General features: G+C 38.2%; 1 protein-coding gene across 2 annotated transcripts in view; it reads left to right on the top strand.

Annotated features, from left to right (window-relative positions):
• Positions 1-15,547, top strand: part of prkar2aa (protein kinase, cAMP-dependent, regulatory, type II, alpha A) — an 80,124-nt gene that overhangs the window by 46,351 nt on the left and 18,226 nt on the right. For both annotated transcript variants that reach the window (XM_041799428.1, XM_041799427.1), the window contains exons 3-4: positions 1,012-1,047; positions 14,455-14,591. In XM_041799428.1, coding sequence (XP_041655362.1) covers positions 1,012-1,047; positions 14,455-14,591 — 173 coding nt within the window. The remainder of the gene's footprint in view (positions 1-1,011; positions 1,048-14,454; positions 14,592-15,547) is intronic.

The raw sequence follows: 15,547 nt of genomic DNA, 5'->3' as shown, positions 1-15,547 counted from the left end.
TAGTTATTAGGGGTGTAATGATCCATTGATGTATATTGATTCATCAACTGAATAGTTGCCCTATCAGATGGATAGAAAGTCAAAACATTGATGTGCACTGTCACCTTTGAATTACACTTTTATTTTGAAATTCTTCCTCGCATGCTTGTTGATGGTTTTTGTCTGGCTGCACATCTTCAACAAGCTACTAACAGCAGTTGCTAAAAGTCAGCAGCTGAGATATAGAAGATATCCTCTCTCAGCTGTGTGGACATATTTCACATAGACTACACCAGAACCAGCCTCTTGCTTTGTCTCGCAAACTATGCCTGCATGTTTTTTTCTTAATACAACTGCCTCATGAGATTGTTTGCTGATTTAAACCACTCTCCCCTTGTTAAGGCTGAAGTTGCACAGGTAGTGTCTGTCTGGCTCCTGGGATAAATGGAGAGTAAAGTCAGCTGTTTTGTACCTCTTTTGATACACTTATTGTAGTTCACCCTCTCACGTTAAATTTATAATGAAAATATAAGCTGCCTGAACTCAACGACAGTAAAGCAGGACAGCTCCTTCTTTCTGTCCCTGTTTCCCGCTTGTTATGGGGCAGTTGAAATAAAACTTTGTCCTCACCCCTTCATTTATCAAAATCAATATCGCAGTTAATTACAAATGACATACTGACCAATCAGATCCACCAATATTAAAGGCTTTTGTTTTCTTTCTCACAAGACTACACATTCCATAACAGTTGGTGGCACCGCAGAACGTGACCGGCTGTTAAGCCCCAGTCATTAACATTTCAAGAAATAAAGGCTTTAGATATTCCACTCTATGTGTAATGAGTCTATATAATATATGAGTTTCACTTTCTGAAATGAGAGACAAAAAACATTGAACTTTTTCATGATATTCTAATTTTTTTAGGTGTACCTGTAAGTCATAGATTTCTGCTTAAAACATACAGTGGCAGTGTAAATTTAAAGCAATTGTGAAACAATAAAATTAACTTCCCATCTTTCTCTTTCTCCATAGCTCCACCACCCAGCAGATTCAACAGGAGAGTGTCAGGTAAGAAGTGTATTTGTGTCTACACCATTTTGTGTGTCTATGCATATGTTTGACGTCATGTCCCTTAAGTGTAATCCACATGGGGGACGACATTGCATACATCACTGGCTGAGTGGCTCACCTGCTGCTTCTGTGTGCGTTATTGTGTGTGTCATGCATTTTGAGGCCAGGCGGTAGACTTACTGATTCGTGTCTGTCTCCGTCACTGATGTCAAACGCTGATCAGGCAGTGTTTTCATAATGACTGTATTTGCGTATGTCATGCATGTAAAACAGTTTTAAAAAGCATCTCTGTGGTGTGTTCTGGGTTTTGTGCACCCTTCTGTGTCTGTGTTGGCGCCTGTGGTCCTGTGTATGTGTGCTGCTCTTGTTTTCTCACGCTTGGTCGGACCCGTCTACTGTTTACATATGAGTAATTGAATGTCGTCAGCCGTCACAGTGAGCTGCACTTTGATTAGGCTCTGGGTGTGTCACCTGATGTTTATCTTTACTGCTGTCCTACCGTCTCTGTTGTCCCCGCTGTCTGCACCGCAACACCATAAAGGGCAGTTGTAGAGGGTGGTGTGTTAATTTGTACAATTTGCCAACTTACTTGTCCACTTGTTTAGCAGATAAGTTTCTCTCTTGACACAAATTTGGTGTTGTATTAGCTGTCCTCTTAAGTTGAATTAATGTTGGAAGACATAATTATCCTTTTTGAGCCCTGAAGAGAAACTGTATTAATACAACAACAAAGACTGACGTCATCGTGTTGCTCAATATATTTACCAAAGCTACATTATATTGTCCTAAAGGTCTGTTAAATTATTTCTGTTTATTGAAAGAAAGATTCAAATTTGTCAGTAGATAGTTGAACAAAGTTGTTTTTATAGTTTTGCATTTGTTGTGTGCCTCGGTAAAGCAACATTTAAACTTTTCTCAGAGTTTCAAGGCTTATAAAAAGTATAAGAAAAACACATCTCTCTGTCACCTTAATGTTTTAATCCCTTTGTGCTGTGACAACTGGGACCTGAGGCGTTATGTGTTTGGGTTATCAGTCCTGTTTGTCAATGTCTTGTTGTAGCAATATCTCGGAAAAGCCTGGAGCAAACATGCTGAAAGTTTAGCACAAATTTCCTATGGGATGACAAAGAAGAATAGATTTTGGTTGTCAGAGTGGTCTTGTACAAAAGCCTTTGTGGCCCTTATTCAATAATTCATGAACTAATTATGGCAGAATTTCACGGCAATGTGTGACTGGATATTAAGCTGATGTGAAGACATTTTTACCTTGAAGTTCAACTTCTGTGAAGACAAAATGTCCTTGAAAAACACTTTTTCCATAGTTTCTTTAATTTTTGTGTGCATGTGATATCTCAGGAACCCTTTAAGGGACTATCTCCAAAACCTGCCAAAAACGCTTAGAGGAGATCCAAATAGATTGTGACAGTTAAATTTAATGGTCAGCATCCCTCAAATGACTGTTCGTTCTGTCCTAGCGGGAGCACACTGCTCTAAGTCATATGCTCTGCAAAGAAACACATCAAGAGAAAAACGTGGTTTGATGTTCCTCTCATGTGGGAATGTGTAGTGAACTCACGTTGTGACCAGATACGATTGATCGCCTATTTTCGTGTATCTGAATGCACAAATATAGGGAATATTCTTACTTAATATTTTCTTTTCTTGTGCATAGAACTTGCTCTACTTGTGCATTTGTGAGAGCCCAAAAGACCTGGGAGGGGAGGGGCTTCCTTCTCCCACATCCCACATCCGTTTCAGTCAGTTGTCAACAAACACGGCTGAGCTTGACGACACTGAGAGCTTCCAGCGCTATTTTCGGCCAACCATGGTGCTACCTTAGTAGTAGCTGGCTGAAATCAAGTGACCAACAAATGTTTTCGCATCTTACCAGGCAATCTTTTATTCCTGAACAAGTAGAAAAGGCACATTTTGACATACAGCTCAGGGCAGCCACAGACAGACACGGCAAGTTTCTCCTTCTTCCAGTTGATTGAACCTCCTCCCACTAGGTTGGTTCTTCAGAGATCCTCCAGTGACATATTTCACATACAGGTACATCTCAAAAAAATAGAATATCATGAAAAAGTTCACTCATTTCAGAAAGTGAAACCCACATATTATATAGACTCATTACACATAGAGTGAAATATTTCAAGCCTTTATTTCTTGACATTTTGATGATTATGGCTTAACTCAAAACCCAAAATTCAGTGTCTCAGAAAATTAGAATTTTTATGAAAAAGTTCAATATTGGAAAGTCATGGTGTCACACCCTAATCAGGTAATTAACTCCAAACACCTGCAAAGGTTTCCTGAACCTTTAAATGGTTTTTCAGTCTGGGTCAGTAGGCTACACAATCATGGGAAGGACTGCAGAGCATATTCATAGAAAGTTGAGTGGAAGGAAAAAGTGTGGTAAGAAAAGGTGCACCAGCATAAGGGATAACCGAACCTTGAAAGGATTGTCAAGCAAAATCCATTCAAGAATTTGGGGGAGCTTCACAAGGAGTGGACTGAGGCTGGAGCCAGCGCATCAAGAGCCACTACGCACAGACGAATTCTAGACATGGACTACAGATGTCGCATTCCTCGCGTCAATCCACTCCTGAACCAGAGACAACGTCAGAAGCACCTTACCTGGGCTGTGGAGAAAAAGAACTGGACAGTTGCTCAGTGCTCCAAAGTCCTCTTTTCAGCTGAAAGTAAATTTTGCATGTCATTTGGAAATCAAGGTCCCAGAGTCTGGAGGAAGAGTGGGGAGGCACAGAATCCATGTTGCTTGAAGTCCAGTGTGAAGTTTCCACAGTCAGTGATGATTTGGGCTGCCATGGCATCTGCTGGTGTTAGTCCACTGTGTTTTCTGAAGTCCACAGTCAACGCAGCCATCTACCAGGACATTTTAGAGCACTTCATGCTTTTTTCTGCTGACAAGTTTTATGGGAATGCTGATTTCATTTTCCAGCAGGACTTGGCACCTGCCCACACTGCCAAAGGTACCAAAAGCTGGTTCAGTGACCATGGTGTTACTGTGCTTGATAGGCCAGCAAACTGGCCAGACCTGACCCCCATAGAGAATCTATGGGGTATTATCAAGAGAACGATGAGCGACACTAGACCAAACAATGCAGATGACCTGTAGTAGGGGTGGGACAAAAAAACGATACACTGAAATATCGCGATACTTCCTGGCGTGATAATTTATCGACATTTTAAAATGCAGTATCGATATTTTATTAATTAGCTAATTTTTCACTTTATTGGTGCGGTAGTTTGCGGTGTAATTTCACCCCCTGACCGCTAGTTGGCGGCAGGCATCACCAGCTGGCAGTTGACTCTTGCCTCTTCTCTCTTGAGACAACGAGATCATGCGAGACTTCCGGTCTGTGTGAGCCGGTTGCTTGTACACACCCAGCAGAGCAACTTATGCTGCATTCGTAGTAGATGTGTGGACTTATTTTGGCTTCCAAAACATTAAAGACAGCACAAACTTAGACAGGAGTTAGACAGTCGTTTGCAAGATATGCCACGCCAGAGTAAAATACTCAGACAACACGACGAATATACGAGTTAGGCATCATCGCTTTAGCGCTACAGCTAACGGCTAACGTCAACAAACAAGCGTTGAGGGCTACCGCTGGTCTCTACTCGTGCAACCATAATTACAGTCGTTTTATTTGTAAGGACCTGTCCCGTGTAGTGTCGATAGGAATGACGTCTGGCCTGTCACGTCATGCCCTCCGCAAAACACAGTCCATCAGTCCTTAAAGCTGGACATGACGATCAGCTCGTCTCCCATAATCTCCCTCCACAAACACTTGGTTGCTATGTGATGACATAAAAAACTGATATAATACGAAATATAAAAGATTGGAGTACATTTAATCTATAATAATTTATTCCCCTTTTCTTAAAAAAAAAAAAATCACAGCAGCATTTTAATTTAGTGCAACAAATGGGGAAAATCCTCATCTTCAGATTGAACAAAGATAGGTAAAATGCGAGATCATGCTGGACTACATATTTTTTAAATAGCTTAATGCTACATTGTTAAATTTCAGATTAACTTAAAATTACATAACAAGTTTTATATATATATATATATATATACTACACACATATGTATAGACTTTATGCACTTCATATTCAGTATTTAGCTCAGTCTTTGTCAAATTCTGTGAAACTGATACTAAATTGTTGTGAATAAACTGAGAAATCCTGCACTTGACCATTTTTATAACGAGACATATTTTGTGATGTATCATTATACAATTTTCTTGCAATATATTGATTATTGCAGTATTGCTGTATCGTGATAATATCGGTATCGTGCACCATGTATTGCATATCGTATCGTGAGGTACCCTGTGATTCCCACCCCTAACCTGTAGGCCGCTATCAAAGCAGCCTGGGTTTCCATTACACCTGAGCAGTGCCACAGGTTGATCACCTCCATGCCATGCTGCATTGATGCAGTAATTCATGCAAAAGGAGGCTAAACCAAGTACTGAGTGCATAGAAATGAACATACTTTTCAGAAGCCTGACATTTCTGTTTAAAATGTCATTTTTTTTTATTGATCTTATGTAATATTCTAATTTTCTGAGACACAGAATTTTGGGTTTTCATTATCTTTAAGCCATAATCATCAATATTTCAAGAAATAAAGGATTGAAATATTTCACTGGATGTGTAATGAGTCTATATAATATATGGGTTTCACTTTCAGAAAAGAGTGACAAAAAATAATGAACTTTTTCATGATATGCAAATTTTTTGAGATGTACCTTTATAGCATCTCCAAGCTGAAATGGAAATACATCAGATACTGCTTAAAATGAAGGTATTGGTATCGGCGAGTACACAGGTTTATGCACCGATCCGATACCATTTGGTTTAGCTTCATGTTTTGCTTCGTTTAGCCATGCAAAATGTTAGCGCTATAAACCGAAAATCAATTCTTCTTCGCTGCCAGAAAGCACTGCATGAACGAGCTACCGCTTTTTAGAGCAGCATAGAAGAACCAGCAGCAGCAAAGAATGATGGCTGCATGACAGTTTTTCTCTGAATGTGATCGTTAAAATGCCTTCCAGACTGGCACTGTCATACACAACAAGAAGTGACACAGTTTATCAAAAGTTAAATAGCTTTTGAACCATATATCGCGGCCTCACTTGTTTTTCCTCTTGAAGGTAGCCTTTTTGTTGTCCCATTGACACTACTGATGCCTTTGAATCGTTTGCGGCAGCATTTTCAGCAAGCCTGGAACTCGTGTGACTTTTGGGGACTTTAATGATTAAATCCACACCAGTAAACCCGATATTGAACATCTTTTTTACACTTTTATTGAATTCCGATCATTTATTACTGCTAGCCCAAATGCTAACTCAAATGCTAACCACGATCACACTGGTATCGGATCCAAACTCGGTATCAGCCGATACCCAACACCTTGGTATCGGTATTGTATCGGGTAGGAAACAAACTACAAAAAAACTTGTGCAGACAGACAAACAGTTGGGTAATAAGCTGTGGCATTGATTTACAAAATTATATTAATAAACATAAAAAAGTAGAGGAAGAAAAAAAAAGTGAAAAAATACAAAAATTAAGAATTGGTAATAAAGATGACAACAGACATATGTAGGACAAAGACAAGACAAAACAGTGTAGCAACAAAATAATCTTGAATGAAACAGATGGGTTAGGTCATATATCTGGCAGGCATTTTATGATGTTTGTTTCGGTATTTTTCCTTCTTTAAGTTCATATAGATTTCCCCATAACGTTTCCTAAATGTCCATGTTTTGTAATTATTGTTGTATTGATACTAAATTTCCATTTTTTTCCTTTTTCCTTTCTCTTCCCAATGAAAATTATGTGTACTTACTTTTGATGTGGTATTTAATCTATTTTTAAGTTTGTTAAAACTGAAAGTATCATCAAATCTGTTTGATGTCATGTTTGATATTGATGATTCGAGGTTCTGCTGCCTGTGACGATATACCCACAAAAACCAAACTAGAGTGAACAGACCAGGTAGTGTCACCAACCAGATGTTTAATGATTTTTCAGCAAAAACATAACACAACTTCACCTTCATATCAGACGAGATTACCAAGTGTAATGTAGACCAGGACAGCCAGCCAAGGATTTAGATCATCCTTCATGTTTGCCTTAATTCATAAGTCATGTTTTATGGTGCCAGTTTCTGTGAGATCTTGTGTGAGTTTTAACTTCTGTGTGTAACTGGTACTACATATGGCAGGTGTGTGGTCTCGAGGTCTGGCTATGTCATCTTATGTATGCCTCGGAGGATTATAAGATGAAAATATGTTTGAAACGGACTTTATGTCTGTGGTCTCACCAATTTCTGACTAAAAAATGGTCTTGTGTGTGGCCAGCCTTATTCTAGTTAAAGGAAATGGGGGAGAATGCCTCATGTGATGTCCCATGATTCCTTGTCTGGAGTGCATTTTATATTCCAAAGATAATTTTGAAAAGGCACACTCATTATGCAGTTACCCTTAAGCAGTAACACAAAAGCCCTAGAATTTATCATTGTGCTTTCAAGGAAAGCGCTATCTTTAATAACCAAACATATGAGGTAGGCCTGGGTGAAATGGCATTAATTTTATATCCTGATATATTTTCGCTATATCGTGATACATGATGTATATCACAATATTTTTGTAAATGTCCTCTAAATAGTTGTATAATGGTTAATTCAACCCTAAATGACACCGGTATTGTGATTAAAATAGACTGTTTTATTGGATTTCTTTTAAATTGTATACAGAAAGGGTAAAATCAATATCAAGTTAAATCCTTCAATAATTGTTCTTATATAGTTTATGGGAAGTTCTGAAATGTTTTCTGTTATGTTTACTATTGCTAATTATAAAATGATTATTTTCCTCATTAAGGATGAAGTAAACCTATACATAACTCACAAATCCTGGATGCAGCTGATGGCCAAAATGCTGCAGTTTAGTACAGGACGTTTCATTTTTAACTTCTCATTGTCGGTGTTTTGACCTGTTAGGCTGAGATAAGGCTCCGTAGCTGTGGAGAAGTGAACCATCTTCTCTCTGATATGTTTAACTCTGACAGGGAGTCTTAAGAAAACTGTTCATGCCCAGTTAAATCATACTTTTGGTCGAGTGTCTTTATGAGATTTTAAAATCTTTTCTGCAACACTTGGGTCATGTCTTTGGCGATTTGCTGTTTTACTGCCGGCGTTATCTCGGCATCATCTGGCGGCATATTTTAACCGTGTTGAATTCGACCCCTTCTTTTTTAAATCCGAACCACATCCAGATGACATCCAGTGCTGGTTTTCATTGTCCGTCTCTGAACACTGCTAACTCACTTTACCGCTCTGTTTACTTCCTTCACTTTCCCATGCTTCTCTGCCCTCCGCTGATACAAAAACGTGCATGCTGCGTGGGAAGTGAGCGCTCTGCAGTAAGAAAGGACACATACATGTATGAATGACAGAAATTAACTTTTTTTGCAAGAAACAAAAAATAAGCCTTTAATCACATCTTAAATTTTTTTTCCTGGCTTAAAAAACAGGGTGGCAATTATGATGTGATCAAATGTCAGTATTAGAGTTGATCACACAGTCCTGTATTGATTGAGCTAGGGCTTTTTAATGAAAGCATGTTTTTAGCCGGTGTTGAGAAATCCTGTCATGCTGCCAGGGAAAGAGGAAGCTTCTGGCAGCAAGGAGAAAACAAACAAATCTAACTTAAGCTAATCAGGATGGACCTGTCGAGACTGTCTGCCTTATCTGTTTTTTCATGGCATTCATACCAGAGCACAGGTAGCAACATATTTTTACTAGCTGCATTTTCAAACTAACCAAACCCTTGTTTTTTAAACTCATAATTTCATTATGAACGTACTTCTGATCAGAACATTTTCTGGTTATTTTAGTGCTGAGACTCAAATGTTATTGTTTTGTTCATGTATTTACATGTCCATTGGAGCCATAATGAAAGAGTGAACTTTGTCACTATAGAGGTTGAACTGATTAGACAGGACTGGTATGAATGCTAACAGATGGAGAAATTCTACTCAAGATATTTATCAAAAAACTATTTGAAGTTTCTAAATGTTTGTTGGCATATTTGCATGTCTCCATCAGAGGTTGCACTGGACTTTTTTGTTGTCCGCCATTTTGGCAGAAAGGGTGGTAAAAATTCTGTCTTACCATTTTACAACCGTCATTATAATTTTCTCTTTGATATCTGTAAATAATATAATTCAATATGACTTTATTAGTAGTGTTTAATTAATGAAACACCCTTTCACAAATTATATTTAAAAAAACAATCTTTGAGGTTGTGCATTTTTAATGGCATTGAGAGAAAGATGAACACAGCAGCACAGTGTTTACTCCTTGTCATTTTTAAGCAGTGACGGTGGAGCAACAATCCCTGTTTTCAAGCAAGTGACTGTGAACTGCGCCATTTAAGATATCACGTACAGTTTAAGGATATTTTTAATGCCAAGATGTTGTAGTTTGATGGTCATAGCTGACAACAAGTTGTTGAAAGCCTGCACTGTGGAGCGGTGCGCATTTTTGTCTGCTCCACAGTAGTCGTAATCCAAAAAACATCACACACTTGGGTCTTGTACACTGAGTCAGTTGCGTTTGTATTTGCCTTGACTAAGAAAATTTGTAGAATGTGGCAAATTGTTTCGTACTGGGAGCCTGTGTCTCTGTCACTTCTTAAAAATCCCCCTGGATCCATCCTGACAGAGAGCTTCATACAGCACACAGCCATGCACCATAGCACTGAGACAAGTTGAAGAGATGGAGTACAACTTTATAATTCAGTCTCTGTTACAACCTGTGAGTAGGCTACAAACTTATGTCTTTATCTGTTATATTTCTATGCAAGGGCAAACTATGGTGGATAAAGTGAGGTTTCAGTGCGAGAGAGAGAGTGGGGAGGGTCGGGCAGGAGTTGGTGAGCGGGAGAGAATAAAGCAACAGGTGCTGATGTGAATCATCATTCGCCCACCTCTCTGTTATATTTCCATAGTTGATATCCACATAATAAATGAGCAAACTTTGGTGTTTAAAGTAGGGCTGCAGTAATAGATTCTTTTTGTAGCCGAGTACTCTATCGATTCTTCTTACAATTAATTGAGTACTGTAATAAAAAAATATTGTGTTTTTTTAATCAATCACTTTTGCTTTTTTTAAGAGAAGTAGTACTAGACAAATGAGAAAAGAATTAAGTAATTAAGCCATTAAGCAATTAAGTTCCGATGACAGTTTACATTTCTTAAAGTTACAAGGAAAGGAAGTTACATAATTACATTAGATTATGCCATATTTGGGGTTTTAGGGATTCTCTCCCAGGAAATTTTGGGTGCCAACACTTTATTTCTTCTGTAATTGTTTATTTCTATTTTCCAGTTTGTCATTGAAGTAAAGGGACACTTAATCATTTTAATATCCTCTATTTTTATTATTTAATCTAATATTTCACATTCTAGCAAGACTAAAGTTCCATCATTCACACAGTGGTCTGATGATGTCTGAAAGATGAACCTTTAGATTACAGGAATATGGTCTATTTTTTCAAAGGTTGTTCGCTTTTAATTTTTGCACATTTTTGTTTGTGAATTCATCCACCATAAAATGTGACCTTTGAGACCTTCCACTGACATGAAGAACACATTTAAAGGGATAAAGCTGCTTCTATGACCTGTTGAATCCTGACTGTATGATGAACTTTGACCTATTTAGTCTCAGTCTATCTGTGGCAATAGCGTGTTTCTATTTGATTGGTGTCAATTCATTATCAATATAAGTCTTATCAAATTATTCAGGATGCAGAAACTTTTTTGAAAAAAAAAAACAAAACAAAGCAAAACAAAACAGATGTTGCAATTAAGACATCAGTGCGCTGAATTTAAATAATTTATAATTGAATGTATAATGTGCGCAGGCGGAAGAGAGAGAGAGAGGGGGGAAGCACCAAAACAGGACTTGAATCGTGAAGCCTGATGGTGTTCTGTGAAACTGTCGGGTTAATCAGAGAAGTTTATGAAATTCCCTGAAGTCTGCAGACACAACCTGAGCGTTGTCTCACAGCAGCGAGTCACACTGGAGATCTGTGCCGGTTCACTGGTGCAGGCGTAGTGCCACATTTGCCATAAAGCCGCGACCAGTGGATGTGTAAAAATGCAGGACGCGTGCCTGTAAACATCACTGCATCAACTTCTCTTTACTCTGGATTTTCATGCCTCAAATCATGCATGTTACGTTATAGTAACAGCGAAAACAAGTGCACTGTGCCACATAAATAGCCCTTCGTGTGAAACACAGCACGCCGTGCAACACACAGCATGCGATGTCCAGGCTACAGCATGGGCATATGGATACAGGACTGATTTAAGCAAAGCCTTGAGGCAGATAATTTGCATCGAGGAAATTTTTTATTCGTATCACCTGAATAATTCGAGGAATTGTTTCAGCCCTAGTGTAAAGTGAGGTTTCAGTGCGAGAGAGAGGGGAGGGTTGGGCGGGGGTGAGTAAGCGAGGAGGAAGCAGCAGGCATTGATCTGAATCATCAATCACCCATTTAAATGACTTGGACTGATAGGAAATTTTGCATAAAATCGAACCTGTTCCGAAGAAACGGAATGACAAACCACGACAATTTTGATGTCAGTGTGTAGACATGATTAGAACAACATGAAATGGACTCATTGTGCAAAGGCCTTAACACTCGTATCCCTCTGTGACGTACTGAGACACCTCCAGCAGCCTCTCAGTGCGCTGTAGGCACGGAGACCTACAAGCTTTTACTGATACGGTGTCGAGGTCAGTGAGAGAGCCCACTGGCTACAAAATTTTTTGATAGATTAAATAACCTCCTTGATAGTCCATGTGTGCAAAATGGGAAAGGTCTATGCGTCTGTCTGTGTTTGTGCTTAAATGCAGGCTCATTCTCATCATTTCAGTCCGTCAAAATGACAGACAGCCTTCAAAATTCTCCGTCATCCTATAAAAACAATCTGTCAATGTCCATGTGTATAATGCAATCATAGAAGAATTGGCATTTCCAGACAGAGTTTATGGAAACACAGATATAAAGTGACTGAAAGAAATGACCTTGTCAGTGTTTGGCATCAACTGTGGCAAAATCTGCTGCTGTGAGTGCTTCTTAGTTCTGGCTTACTTCAATGTCTTGCAGAAATAAGGTTCTGTCTTTCCTTTTACTGACGTCTGTCACCTCATTTTGTGTTATACAATATCTTTCTCCCTGTTTCTGTGTGTGCTTGTGTAGCATATTACCTTTGTATTTACTCTGTGTGAGAGTTTGTAAAGACACATTTGCACAAGGTGAAGCTGTGTGAGCATCTCTGTGGTTGTCATCACTCATCAGCTTTTATCTCCTCATTTACTGTTTCATCTTCTGTTCTGACTGTGTTTAACTGTCACATTGTCTTATACATTAAAGTACTTGTAACTTTGATGGTTAAAGTTGTGTGATTTGCAGAGGTTGTACCTTGACTATTTAACTGCATTGAGCATCTGTAGGAGCTGTGTTAGTTTTTTCAGTACTTCAGTTACAAGATATGGTGTTATTGTAAACAAATGTTAGTTTGCCGCTCAACACCAACAATGAACATTTTGCATCCCGTCCCCTATGAGATTTTCACTACCTTGGCTTCTTGTAATCTATTGTCAGAATAGCTTTGTGTGTAATTCATTTTTTTATTCATGTTATCAAGGTCACTTGTAGTTTTTCAGTACACTGTGCTGAGATAGCTGAGAATAGTTATGAAAGTACCCAAAGAATACCTTCTAATCTAGTGTTTTTTAATGTACAGGATTGCTGTACATAGGAATGCATATATGAGATAGAATTTTTAGTTTTCAAGTCTAGATAAGTAGTTTCAGACTGTATCTCATATTGAGCTTGCTGAAATATGCATTTGGTTTTGTTAAAAAAAGAGTTCATCACACAAGCAGAGGCCCTTTTTATTGAGTATGGAGGAGGCAGCAAGTAAAGCTGGAATCTTAGCCACAATGTGAAAATGGAGCAAAAAGAGCTTGATGTCATTAAATTCAAGGTCAGAAGTTCAGCAACCAAACAGACTCCCACAAAGATCTGCCTGCATGCCTGCATTTATATCAGCTCTACCTAGATCTGTATCAAAATAAGATTTTTTTTTTTTGACCAGATTAGATTTTTTTTGTTTGAAATAAACAGCCAAAGAAATAGATAAAAATAAGAATTGTGTTAACATTTGTTTTATAATGTAATAAAAGGAAGACTATAGGTCTTTGCACACTGAGTCTGTTGTTTTCAGAAGCTTTTTTCCAGATCCCTAATCCAAAAAAAAATCATACACTCAAACCTTGCACACTGAGTCCTTTGCGATTTCTTTGTATTCACTGCAAAAATTTGTAGAATTGTTTCGTACTATGACGAAAATAGGCACAGAGGATGAGCCTGTGACTGTGTCACTGGATCAGATCACACTTGATCCATTTGTCCTGACAGGGATCTTCATATGGCACCAGCTCGTACATCACAGCTGTACCAAGTTGGAGAGATGGAGAGCAACTTTTTTATTCAGTCTCTGTGGTTGATATCCATATAGTACATGGGCAAATCATGTTTTTTAAAGTCAAGCTATGGTGCAAGAAAGGGAGGACAATGTGCATCCTAAAAAGGACATTGTAATAAAGTTCAAAGATGTTATATTTATTGTATGTGTTTAGACAATATAATACCAGTTGCTATACCTCCTCTCTGGGTGAAAATGTTCTTTTTGAACATATTATCATGGACTTCACTGCCACAGTAAGTGAATACAATTCCAGAACAGACTTGAAAATCCTAAATATGAAGTCTGTTTGAGGCGGAATTGGAAAAGAAAGCAGGACTTGTGAAAGTATGGATTTTTAGTTTAATGGAAAAATAAAAACCCACAGCAGCAAAGCACTGTTGTTGGCTAAAGTACCTTAGAACTCACTTTGAGAAATTACTTGGCAACATAACAGCAATAACTGTCTGACAGTAAGCAACATGTTGACAGCTAGATACAATGATCAACAGGTCCCCCCATGCACAGCCCACAGATGGGACTGGTTGATAGTACGAATATACAGTTGGAAAACAATAATCTGCCACACAAGACAATCACTTTACTGTGATTTTGTTGTGACAAATAGCATATTTCACCTGTGGGCACCTCAGGTTCAGCCATGTAGACAGCTGGATTTTAAAAACATTCATTAAGCATTGAGCTTTTGCACTGAAAAGGAGGTCTAGGACTTTGAAGTGGGTGGTGTGTAGAATGCCTGATGTGATTGTACTAGACATGCTAATGTTTTGAGTAAACTGAGGAAACCTGTCTCCCCTCCAGTTTGTGCAGAAGCGTTTAACCCAGACGAGGATGATGAAGACGCTGAGCCCAGAGTCGTTCATCCAAAAACAGATGAACAGCGCTGCAGACTTCAGGAGGCCTGTCGAGACATCCTACTCTTCAAAACACTAGATCAGGTAAATGCTAGAAAGATGCATGTTAAGTCCTATGTGCACACGCTAACACATCAGAAAGGAAAACCATTAGAATACATAAAACCTTTTGTTAAAGACTTAAAATTCAGAATGCCATTAGTGAACTTTGTGTCCTGACTCTGTCCATTATATATCCCTTTGTTTTATTGAAAGAATGTTGGTTATTATTCTCTAATTTATTTTCATCCACTGGTTGTGACAAGACACTTAGCTCACAAGACGGGACAACATTTGTCTCATTCATGAGAATGAGACAAGATTTTACACTTTTTAATATTGATAACTTCTTTTCCTGATAAACAGCTAATGCAAAGCTATGCAGTCAGAAGGGTACACAGATCAGCTGTTTTCCATTTCTGCTTTAATGGCATGAATGGTTGAGACCATTGTTGCTAAAGCAGAGTACACCCAAACAAAAAACAATGATAATAACAATAATAATGACATGATGATAATAATTAAAAAGATACTGAAAAACACAAAGTTATTGACCATTATTGAACAAATTAATATCCTTATATACACTCAACCCTATACCTCTATAGAGGTACTGTTATAAAGATAAAACTAAAAAAAGATTGGAATGAAATTGCATCCAATAAAGTTTGTCAACAAACTGAATTTCTGTAGTGGTGACATTTACAAAAAATACAGCTAGGTGTACGCATATGTTGTGATTCTTCGTGTAGACACAGTCTTATTCATTCTCCCTGTGATTCTACTGCTGTAATTTGGCTCAAAATGTTCTTTCTTACAGCTTCAAACAGTGGCCAGATGAGAAGAAAGTTAACTTCATCCTTAATTTCTCCCAATTTACAATGTATACAAATTATTTGTTCTCTAGGTTTCCAGTTTTTGTGGCCACCTGTTTCAATTTCTGGTTTACATTTGCTGAGTCTGTATATTGTTAAAATTCTTTTTTGTTTGGGGTTTCTCAC

Source organism: Cheilinus undulatus, linkage group 11 (assembly GCF_018320785.1).
Source record: "Cheilinus undulatus linkage group 11, ASM1832078v1, whole genome shotgun sequence".
NCBI classification, from domain to species: domain Eukaryota; kingdom Metazoa; phylum Chordata; class Actinopteri; order Labriformes; family Labridae; genus Cheilinus; species Cheilinus undulatus.
The sequence above is the reverse complement of the archived record's forward strand: the minus strand, read 5'-3'. Positions and strand labels throughout refer to the sequence as shown.